This window comes from Sturnus vulgaris, chromosome 17 (genome assembly GCF_052056855.1).
Source record: "Sturnus vulgaris isolate bStuVul1 chromosome 17, bStuVul1.hap1, whole genome shotgun sequence".
Taxonomy (NCBI): domain Eukaryota; kingdom Metazoa; phylum Chordata; class Aves; order Passeriformes; family Sturnidae; genus Sturnus; species Sturnus vulgaris.
The window spans coordinates 9,435,568-9,446,855 of NC_142259.1; the positions used below are offsets into that span (position 1 = coordinate 9,435,568).

General features: G+C 44.3%; 1 protein-coding gene across 2 annotated transcripts in view; it reads right to left on the minus strand.

The window, feature by feature from the left end:
- RPN2 (ribophorin II) overlaps positions 1–11,041 on the minus strand; it is a 19,250-nt gene extending 8,209 nt beyond the window's left edge. Inside the window, exons 1-11 of one of the 2 annotated variants that reach the window (XM_014884026.2) lie at positions 10,985–11,041; positions 10,698–10,900; positions 8,282–8,377; positions 7,433–7,608; positions 6,516–6,591; positions 6,007–6,141; positions 3,778–3,954; positions 3,306–3,424; positions 2,847–2,952; positions 411–502; positions 168–282 (exon numbers count right to left, since the gene is read on the minus strand). In XM_014884026.2, coding sequence (XP_014739512.1) covers positions 168–282; positions 411–502; positions 2,847–2,952; positions 3,306–3,424; positions 3,778–3,954; positions 6,007–6,141; positions 6,516–6,591; positions 7,433–7,608; positions 8,282–8,377; positions 10,698–10,900; positions 10,985–10,997 — 1,308 coding nt within the window. In that variant the 5' untranslated portion in view covers positions 10,998–11,041. The remainder of the gene's footprint in view (positions 1–167; positions 283–410; positions 503–2,846; positions 2,953–3,305; positions 3,425–3,777; positions 3,955–6,006; positions 6,142–6,515; positions 6,592–7,432; positions 7,609–8,281; positions 8,378–10,697; positions 10,901–10,984) is intronic. The other variant, XM_088175048.1, reaches the window with a different exon arrangement.
- Between the last annotated feature and the right edge of the window lie 247 nt (positions 11,042–11,288).

The following is an 11,288-nucleotide window of genomic DNA, read 5'->3' on the forward strand; positions in this document are numbered from 1 at the left end:
ACAAATGAAGTGAATCTTCCATCTAGTGAGATCAGTGATCTGCACAGTACATGTCAGAAACATAAGGCTTCTCAAAACCTATCAAATCTTTTCAAGAGCAACTGTCACCTCAGATGCTTCATAATGGAACATCTTGGTAACACAGCAACGACAAAAATTGTCCTAACCTGGTGAGGGGTGAGTTCAGCTCCACTGTTCACATCTATCAGCTGGAAGGATAGAGCAAAGTTCTGATGGCTGTCAGCAGTGAATGAGCCCTTGGCTTTGGCTGGGTAAGCTACGCTAGGAGGAAAAAAACCAGACAGAACTGAGATGATCTTCCAAGAGAAGGCCTGGTGCTCAGAGAAACCAAGGCTCTAGTCTAGAGTCAGGGCTGCCCTTCCAGGATCACACACCCCATGCCGTTTTACCTGGTTGTTTTTGGTGCAATGCTCTGATCTTTATCCACGGTAGAAAGATCTACATTAGTAATCCCCACTTCTGTGGAAACTTTTACTTTCAGCTGCAACAAAACACAATAGAAAATTCTTCAGAGCATTCTACATATACAATTATGATCGAGTTCACTGCAGATGCTTTAGTTCTTCTGTCCCTCTTCCCCAAAGAGGATTTTATGACTAAGCCCAAGTCAAAGCCTAACTTGCACAGAAGGATCTACAGCAATTACCTTCTGGCAAAGCTCCAGCACCAGTCACTGACCCTGAGCCATCCCCCCTTCCTCCCTGACAAGCAGCCAGCTCTGCAGACACCAACTTCTCAGCATGCTGGAATTAGCTGTGCTTGAGAGAGCTGTTTTGAATGAAACAGCCCAACTACCCAGATCCAACCAGCTTTCCTTTTGAACTAGCAGAAATTAGCTATTAAAGATTACATCACATATGATACAACTTCACACTGCCTGTGCATATGTCCTTCCACTTTCTGAACAGCAATTTGAGACAAGAGGTCTCTGGACAGCAGCAGCTCTGCCTCTGTTGGCTCCTAAAGCCCAACAGGTTTCTGCTGATTTCATTACCAGCAGGCAAATGCCAAAGCACTCCTGCACACCTGCACTTTGTCCAGCAAGCTTTCCTTCAGTCACAGCATTTATCCCTTAGTGCAGGGCAGCCAATAAGGCCCTGCCATTTATCAAATTCCTCTGTGCTAAGTGCAGTATAAACCCCAAGCAGAGAAATTATTTCCTGCCCTTTCCCCAGCCCCAAACCACAGCCCATTCAGGCACTGAGCCGAGTGGGTTTGACTGATTTCAATTTTTCTCTCAAACATAAGCAGTTACTGCAGTCTGTAGTTTTTAATTAGCACATTTGTTCTCACAGCTTACAAATGCTCCCCTAGAGAATTGAAGTTTCATTGCCAAGATATTTTTCATCTTATACTACAATTTGTTATTACAGGTTTGCTCATGTGAACCAGCCTCACACCCTCAGCCCGAAAAATAATTCACAGAGAACCTGTAGGAAAAATATGTAAAAACATTAACTAAACTATTCAGGCCAGACTTCAAACACAGTCATCTTGGCAGTTCCTTTACAATGAAAAAAACATCATTTGAGAGGCTACCCCCAAAAATGGATCCATTAACATGCAGATGATCCAGGCTAACTTTAGCAAAGCCTTAATTTGTTCCAAGACGGGGGCAAACAAAGATGGACTAATCAAATATAAAAAGTTGTGTGGAGGCAACTCAGAGCTGCTGCACACAGCCCCTCCAACTGCACAGTACACAAACATCTCTCAAATATTTTAATGCCAGGAAATGTAGTCTCTGCCCGAGTAATAACCCACTGGTTTAGCTCATTACTGTCAAAACGATGGTGCATTAAGGACAATTAATGCTAATAACAGTAAGGAAAAAAGCAGCTCCCCAGCAGTCCTCCCCCATAACAATGTGTCTTATTAGCAGCGTTCCCACAAAGCTGCAGGCACTAATACATTCCTGCTGGTGCCTCCCTGTGCCAGCCCCAGCTTAAGCAGGACAATCCAGCCCCTTCTGACACCCCCGAGTGCCATTACTGCTCCACTGACAGAGTCAATTTGATACTCAGAGTAAAGGTCAGCACTTGTGTCTTCCTCCACTCCAATCTAAATATGTTGGAAGACTTGAAATGCTAATTGTTTCCTTAAATAGGTGATTGAGGGCAAAAATGATGGGCCTCTCTGGAGAAGAGCATTCTCAGCTGTTGACACTGGGGGGATACATGAACAGTCAAAGAGGTCACTTTCACTGTAACAAACTTGAGGAAAGGAAAACTCCAAATGTTTGTATAAAACTGCTCTTCAGAAAGGTGTGGTCTAACAGCTTTTGCTGTCAAAAAAAAAGCTGTGTGTGCATGAAAAGAAGACTTCATCTGCTTTGGGCACTGCTTCTCCACTACAAAATCGTCACCATGCACACGGTTTGGAAATTCCAAAAGACCCCCTTGACTTTTCTAGAGCTTATACAGACAACAAATGCTCAGCTTCCACACATCAAGCAATCCCCAGACAACTGATAGCCAAGCCTTGAGATCTATGGGCTCAACTCTGGAATGCTCTGAAGAACTAACACTCTAATCATTTCTGTATATCGACTTAGGGCTGCCATATAAACACTTCCACTGTTACCCTTTGTTCATATGCTGTCAGATCAGCATCTAAGTGATAAGACACGTTTGAAATTTACACAAATCCCCTTTGATCATGTATTAATCTGGTTACTGGCCATAATCCTGAGTCAAAATCCAATGCATTACAGAAAAGCATGTGATAAAAATTCCATACAACTGGCAACATCCTTCACAAGTATAAATAAAAAGCTGTTTCAGTGAATAGGCACAGAATGAAAACACATCAAAGAGCACACCCACCTCCACTTTGTTAGCAATAAATCGCTTATCTCCATCTACACTGATAGAGAAATCATAATATCCACTAGCAGGTTTCACACTCATGAAGTTCAGCTCAAAGAAATCTCTGTAACAAAAAACCCCAAGGTGTTAAGAAGCCTCCAAATATACTACATTAAACAGGTAAATAAAAACAGCACAAAACTAACATTGCTAAGTGCAGCAGGAAAAGAATTCTTCAAAGCTGACCGAAGTCAAAAGAACATTGGAATTTCCCACTCCCAGTCAAAAGAAAAAACAACAGAAATTCACCATCACCACCAAATGTGATCAGTCACTCTAACAAAACACAACCACAGCATTTTGAGTTTTCTATCACAGAAACATTTCTCTGGTGGAAAAACACTTATGGAAAACTAAGTCCAACATTGCTTAAATAACACCTGTTTGCCTTACTCTAAAAAAATCTTATTTTCTTACCCAGAGAGTGTAAATGGTAGCTGTTGAAGGACAGTGGCTTTGCTAGACACAGACTTGGCTTGGTCAAGCTTTACAGAAACCTGAGTCAGTTGCTGGGACATAACATTGGTCACTTGCAGCTAGGAGAGAAAAACCAGAATTTCTGTGAGGCTTGTTCCAGAAGGAATGCAGGAGCACAGACAACTCAGTACCCCTCTGTGTTACACACCCAGAGCTCTCCCCTGCTCAGCATTCCACACTCCCTTGTTCTTTCTAACACAGCAGGGAAGGTGAAGAGCTGACAGCCACACTGTGCCTTCTTGAGGCAGTGCTGCTAAGCCGAGGTTCCTAAGAATCACCTCACAAAAACACTAAAATCCAGATCTGCTGGGGCCTGGGTAACAACTAAAAGTCAAAGACATCAGCTTACATTTTCAGTCAGCCCAGAGCTACAACACCACGACTGAGCCAAGATTTGGGGCTAAGGCCTTACCCTGAGCACGGGCTGATGATGAGACACGGCTGCAGGCCCGTCAGGAACAACGATGACGGGCAAGTGGAAGCGATTCTGGGACAAGGAACCTGCAGCACGAGCAACGCTGAAGGCCTCTGACAGTGTCTCAAAGTTTTTCTTGCTAAAAATGGCATTCATCAGCTGGATAACTTGATCCTGAAAGAGGAAAAGCCAACCACGTATAAGCACCAGCAGCTTCCCACAACATTGCTAACTGGCTCAGTGTTATGTTATTAATGAAAACATCATTCATAAAAGACTGTTTAATTTTCCATTTGCTTTAAAAACAGTTCAAATTATGAGGCAACCCAAAATTATCCACCTTTGGAATTCATGTGCATTCTTATTCTTGGCTGGGAGGTTCCAACCACAATGGCTGGAACTGTCTCAAGAACTTGGAAAAGCAGAATACGGATCCACCTCTGCAAATGACGTGTTTTGGAGTAAAAAGATGTCATTAGCTCAACTACCCAGACTGCACATGGCTGCAAAAAGACAATTTGGCTGCAAGAGCTGCACAATTGTCTTCATACAGTGGAGCAGGATCAGGCTTGATGTCCTGGCTATCTGCCAGGCTAGGAAAGCCACGGAGCAAAGCATCCCAATGGCTCTGGAAGGAGCCAGTCTAGGCCCATGCAGGCTTATCCCCTGAGGCTCAGCAGTGTCCTCAAGCTAAGAGGATTAGCTTTAAAGCAGTACCACCAGGAGCACAGAGCCAGCTCAGGCTTTGGGATGTGCCAAAGCTAATTTGTTCTCTCCAAAGTAGGAGTGGGACAGCATCCCCCCAGCTGATTTTGCAGGCTGGCTCAGTAGGGTTAGGGCACCTGCACCGCTCTGCAGATTATTCATTACCAGGTATTATTCAGCTTCTTCCATTACTCCCTGCTAGTCTGGAAAACAGAGGGATTGGCCACCTGTACTTTGATCCAAACCAAGGATTTCAGGCTAAATTCTAATGAGAATGAGTACAATCAAAGACAATCCCAAATAAAGCAATAAGGATCTATAACTTAGTTACCTGCTCAGAACACTTCTAAAATAAATCCACTGCATCTCAAATTTTCACTCTTCTGCTTGTACCAGTGAACACCAAACAAGATCACAACTAGAGAAAGCATCCAGAAAAATGCTACAAAACTCCTGCACAATGCAAATCCTGCAGTGTTTTTCATGTCTGTGGAGGGCATGGCACTGCTCCAGACCCTAATCAGCAACTGGCACTCATTGAAGTTGTAGGGGGGAAAAAACCAGGGAATTATTTTTTCAAATACATGTTATTTTTAAAGACAGTTTTTGTGGCATTCCAAAGGCATGCTCACCATTCACCAGAGATAAAGCCTTACACCTCAATAACATCACTTCTGACAGCATAACTCTGAAAAAAAACTAAACAATTTCTTTTAATTGGTCTTTTTTTAAAGCATCATTTGGATGCTGACAGTTTGAATTGCACGTGGCAGAATCACCACCTCAACAATGACATCAAAATTACTTTGCGTTAGTGTGTTTGGCAGCAGTGGGGAAACGAGCCAGGACTGAACTCAGATGTCTCACACTGGCTTCAGTCTTAACCCTGCCACTTTGGCTTGTGCTTTAGGGAGCTGCCATTCTCACTCCAAAGTACATCCACCTCCATCAGCTTGTGGAAAAAAAAAATTAAGTGGACAGCTTGCATTAATGATTTCTAGCTTAACCAAGATAAAAAGAAATTTGCAGAACTGTTTTATCTTAGACAAGTTTTTTCATCTGGATTCCTGCAGGCACATGGTAATGTTGTCTCTCTTTTGGGCACCCCAAACTAGTGCCTGCATTTCCTCACAGATAAATAACATTTGCAAAACACCTTGAAATGCTGGAAAGTGCTACACAAGTGCCAAATATCAGAACAAACTCTGAAACAAGGGGTTGTTTTCAACTCCTTGTCTCAATAAACAAAGAAAAACTAAGTTTCACTTGCAATTTCCTTCTTCACACTTGAAAAAGGAAAAGACCCAACAAATCCAGCCTGTGATCTTTAAGTTGGAATTTCCTCTTAGATTCTATTTCCTAGCATTCCCTCCACAATGTCCCTTTTCACTGAATGTGCTCAATACTTTTTCCAGTAGAAATTCTACCCAGTTACAGCAGGCCCTGGCACTGCACCACAGGGACTGAGCAGATCCTTTTTGGGAGCTGGAGTGTTCAAGGAAGGAAAGGGCAGGTACAGACCTCCTTTATTGCTGGCTCTGTACCCACATGGTCTGACAGCTTATAGGCAGCAGCAACAAACAAGGCAGTAGTCTCAATTCCTTCTTCAAACTGCAGGTAAACTCCACCCAGGTCATCCAAGCGAGCGACAAGATCCTGACAGGAAGAGTTTTATTAAAATTTAAATTGCATTCCAGGGGATCCACAGAAGTTAACTCTGCTAGTTAGGCCTGTAATCAAGAATTATCTGTATGGGGTCAATGATATATTTTGCAATAGTTATTTAGAAACAGGAAGAAAGAAAATCCTCCAGCCTTTAGTGGATCAAATTATATGTAAATGTCAGGATTTTCTGTTTCAGTCCACTGTGAAACAGATAAAAGTCCAAAGAATTATCTGCTTGAAAGCCAAGCCACATCATGCAGGCAGACAATTAGTCAGGCTGGTTTTTCACTTTGTTTTTCACATCTTTTAGTTCTAAAGCAATCTAGCAAATTTCTGAATAATTAAAGAGCACAGTATGTTCCTACCTCAATCTCCTCAACAATGGTACTTAGATCTGCCTGCTGGGACAGGTAAGATGCCGTCTCCAAAGCCTGGATGGTTCTTAAACAAGAACAAACAAAACCAAATAAGTGTACAATTATTCCTTCCTTAAAACCCAAACATCATTTAAATCAAAGCAACTGCATTTTCTCTTCTGAATGAAGTGTAAAACAGCTGTTCCTGCCTTCAGTTCAATCAAGAGAATGAATCTGAAGTGATTTAGTGTGAACTCAGCATTCATTACAGAATGTCACTTTAGCTGCATCAGCACTGCAACAAACTCACAGACTCAAAGGCAGAGAACAAACTGATCCCTGCAGAGCACAGATCCCAGACTTGCTACTCAGGCTTCCAGGAATCCACTTTTTTAGTCAACAAAGCAAGTTTTAAAGTTTCCCTTTCTTCCCCAGCCTTTAAGGGACATTCTGTTCTCTTGTTTCACAGTGAAACAAATTTTTTTGGTGATACATGCCAAGATTCCCTCAGCTTACTGGCACATATTTTCCAGCTCACAGTGCAGGCACCCCAAACTACAAACAGAACTGAGAAAGAGCATTAAGTCTGCTGCAACCATAAATGACACAGAATCATGGTTGGATATAAAGTAAAAATTCTGTTGTCAATCCTTTTAAGTGGAGGCTTTTTTGTGATATCATCCCTTTACTGACCTTGAACTAGACTGAATACATAAGTTAATTTATAAAATCATACAAAGGTAGCCCCAAAACATGTATTTCCTTACCCCAAAGAACAATAATGAACTGGACAAATAGATCAAATGAAAACACAACACCTACTCTAATATATCTATATTACAAATATTAAGCATTAAAATAGTGTTTAATTGAAAACCCAGCTGCCTGCAGGACAGACACATGAATCCCTCCTGCCTGACACTTACGCCAGCACGCTCTCCTCCTTGCTGAGACGAGCAGTGAGAGCACTCAGGGCTTCCTGGGATGCCAGAGGGAGGCCAAAGCCACTCAGGGCACCGACAGCGTGGAAGATCTGGGTGACTGAGGAATCCTCACTGACAGCTGCCAGCAGCAGCTCCCTGGTCTCATTTGAAATGGTGACCTGAGGAAAAGCACAGGGAACACAGCAGTTCATATGGCCTTCAAAGCACCACTGATTCCTTCCTGAAGCAACACTGGACTGGTGAACTAATATAAGTTTCTGGGAAAAGTCCTTTTATCATTCATTACCTTTTAGTTGAATTAATTAAGTCCCTAAGTTTTGCTGTCAACCATCAATTAGTCAGGATAATCCATGATTCAGATGTATCCTGGTACTGCTTTTCATGTGGCATCACATCATTGTGTAGTAGCCACGAGTACTGATGACAAAGAGGGCTTGGATAACCCACCCCAGATCAGAAAGGGTGATCTGCAACTGTATCCAGCAGTGTTCCAACACCCTAACAGTCTGTCAGCCACACAAAGAGTTTCTAATTGACACAGTCTGGAGAATTCTAACTAAATGTGCTGCCTTTTTTCTTAGCCATCAGTGTTGAATTAGAAAACATTATTAAAAAAAAAATTAAGCTCCCCAGAATTATCCTGGACTTGTGTTTTTCATTTATACTGTGCCTTGTGTAGAGAATGCCCAAACACTTATTTACCTAAGGCACAATAGAGAATAATCCACTAAAAGAAAGTAAAAGTTATACATAAAAGAAACCAAAGAAAAATACCAAGGCAAGTGTTTTCTTGGTAATATCTGTCTGCAGAACTCAGGGCTCCACACTCACCTCACAGCCTGACAGGACCTGCATGGCCTGGGCAGCATAAAAGAGGGATTCAACACTGCTGGAGTCCACATGAGATTTGATGAACTTGCATGCAGCCTGTGAAGAAACAGAAGTTAACTTCAACCACTGAGAGGAGATTTAAATGATAGTCTAAGACAATTCCATGAACATTGTGCATTTTTATACCCCTCCAGATCCTACTCTGACAAATGCTGCACAGAAACAAGGGTGGTTCCTCTTAAAAGACACCAGGAATTTTCACATAAGCTCTACTGCAACCATAATTCAAATCTAAATTGAGTACAATTATAAAGCCTATCAAAATTGAAGTTCAACAGGTGTATTTAGTAGGGAAAATCTTCCAGGATAGAGAAGAGATGAACAGAAATTCTGTAGGTCAGCTTCCTTTCTAGCTGTATATCACACCATTATGGATACAAATAGAGAATTTACAAGAGCACAGAGAGAAAAGTGGGGCAAGCAGGTACAGCATAAAGGTAAGCAATGGGACTGCTTGTTAATTTAAATTAACTGACAACTGGATCACTGGGATGCATTTTAACCAGAAAATAACCAAGAATTTAACTGCTCATACATAAATCACAGGCCTTTACAAGCAGGACAGGATTGCATTATTTAGGAATATTCCCAGATTTTCTCCTGGCTGAGGAGGATCAGATTAGAGATCACTTAATCAAACCTGACACCCTCAAATCCACGGGCCCCAATGGGATACAGCCAGAAGTGCTCTGGGAGCTGGCAAATGTTATTGCTAAGCCATTCTCCACCGTCTTTGGAAGCTCAGGGAAAATAGGAGGTGCCCGAGTGCTGGAGGAAAACCAGTGCCACTTCAGTCTTCACAAAGGACAAGGAAGAGGAGACTGGGAACCACAGGTCAGTCAGCCTCACCTCCAGCCCCAGAAAGGTGTTGGAACAGCTCAACCTGACTCTCATCTCAACACATGTGGAGGAAAAGCAGGTGATGAGGAGCAGCCAACACAGATTCACCAAGGGGAAATCATGCTTAACCAACGGGATAGCCTTCCAGGAGATGAGCCTGGGGGTCCTGGCCCAACAAGCTGTCCATGAGCCAGCAGAGTGTCCTGGGGTGCACTGGAAGAGCACTGCCAGCAGGTCAGGGATGTAATCCTGCCCCTCTACTCAGCCCTGCTGAGGCACATCTGGAGTGCTGTGCTCTGTGCTGGGCTCCTCAGCTCAAGACAGACAAGGACATACTGGAGGGCTGGGAAAATGATGAGGGACTGGGGCAGCTCTCAGGAGGGAAGGCTGAGGGAGCTGGGACTGCTCTGCCTCAAGGAGAGCTTATCAGGGCACAGAGATATCTTAAGAGTGGGTCATTCCACAACAATGTTCAAGTGTTATACCTAGCTATTATTTTTACTACCTCTACCTTTTAAATAGCCCCACTCTGTGAAGAGGTGCACTGTGCAGAAAAAAGTATCACCACAAATCTCAATAAATAAATAAATAAATAAAATAAATAAATAAATAAATGCTGTTTCCCTGCAGAAGCAAAGGCTGTGCTATCACTGCCAGAACTAGGAACTAATAAAAACATGCAGCCACAATGACACAAAGAAAAGCAGCAATTCCCAGTGTATCCCAGAGATGACCAGTAACTGGCCACAGCAAGGGGTGCACTGAGATGAACCCCATCTTCAGGAGCCTCACAGTTAATGGCTTATATGCAGCACTCAAAGAGAAACCAAGACCAAAGGGTTTAGAACCCCTGTACTGGATGAATTTATGAGGAAAGAACAAATTTCTATTTACAGTTCACAAGCACAGGTAAACATCCACATGCATGTGAGCAGATGTGCCTATGTAAGGAGACTGTTACATGCACAACCTGCAATATTTAAACTAGAACTGCTTAGAGACACAGCACAGTAAGAATTATGTTGATTCCACCAGCCTTAAAATTATCTAATTAATTATATATAAAAAAAGCACTGCCTGAATTCAGTACTTGAACTGGAACAAACTAATGGGAACTCTATTTAACAGTACAGTGCACCAAATGTGCCACAGGCAGGGGACTTATTCATAAGGCAGTTAAAGAAATTGATATCCACAGTAACATCACAGCGGCCCGCGCAGGAGCGAGCCCTGAAGCCACCATTTACAGGCAGCGAATGTAAGCGAGCCAGGGCCACGTTACTGCCCGGACAAAGATGCAATTTATCCAAATAACACACGAGAGCAGCCAATTACCAGTGATACTCATGTATTTACTAAGGATATAACGCACGCACGTTTTACATTTCCCAAGCGGCCTTGTCCAAGCAGAGCTCTCTCTATAAACTCATATTAACAATTCGTCTTTTACTGCTATGCAGCAGTCCCTCAGATATCACAGGCCTCGGGCACGGCAGCCGGGCCCTCCCCCGCTCACCTTTTCGTCCGCCAGCCGCACCCCGAGGCTGCCGAGCCCCACGATGGAGTAGTAGGCGGCCCGCACGTCGGTGAAGGGCCGCTCCAGCACCGCCCGCAGCCGCGCCAGGTCACGGGCAGTGAGACGATGGCTGGGGACAAGGGCCTGGGCACCGGCAAGGAGAAGCAAGAAGCTGAACGCCGCCTCCAGACGCAGCCTCGGGCCTGCGGAGAGATAAACGCGTTACCCTGCATGTCCCCATCCCCACGGTAGCCATACCGACCCCGGCCCTGCCGCCCTCGCCTCACCCGGCGCCGCCATGATGCTGCCCCCTCCCGCGCCACGGCGCCGCTTCCGCCCCACGCCCCGCCCCGCCCCGGCACGCGCCATCATGCCATGGGGGGGGAGAGGGACGGCGTATTATACCAGGGACACGCAGCTCCACTCCTGCCCGCTACGACAGCCTGTGAATATTGTGAATGAGAGTGAACCGAGCAGGAGGGGGGAGGCAGCGGGCGGGAGACGAGCGGCGGCAGGGCTGCCAGGCCATGGGGAAAAGTGACTCCCCCGGCTGGCGGGAGTGGTACGGGCCTCCCGGCGGGCCCCGGGGGC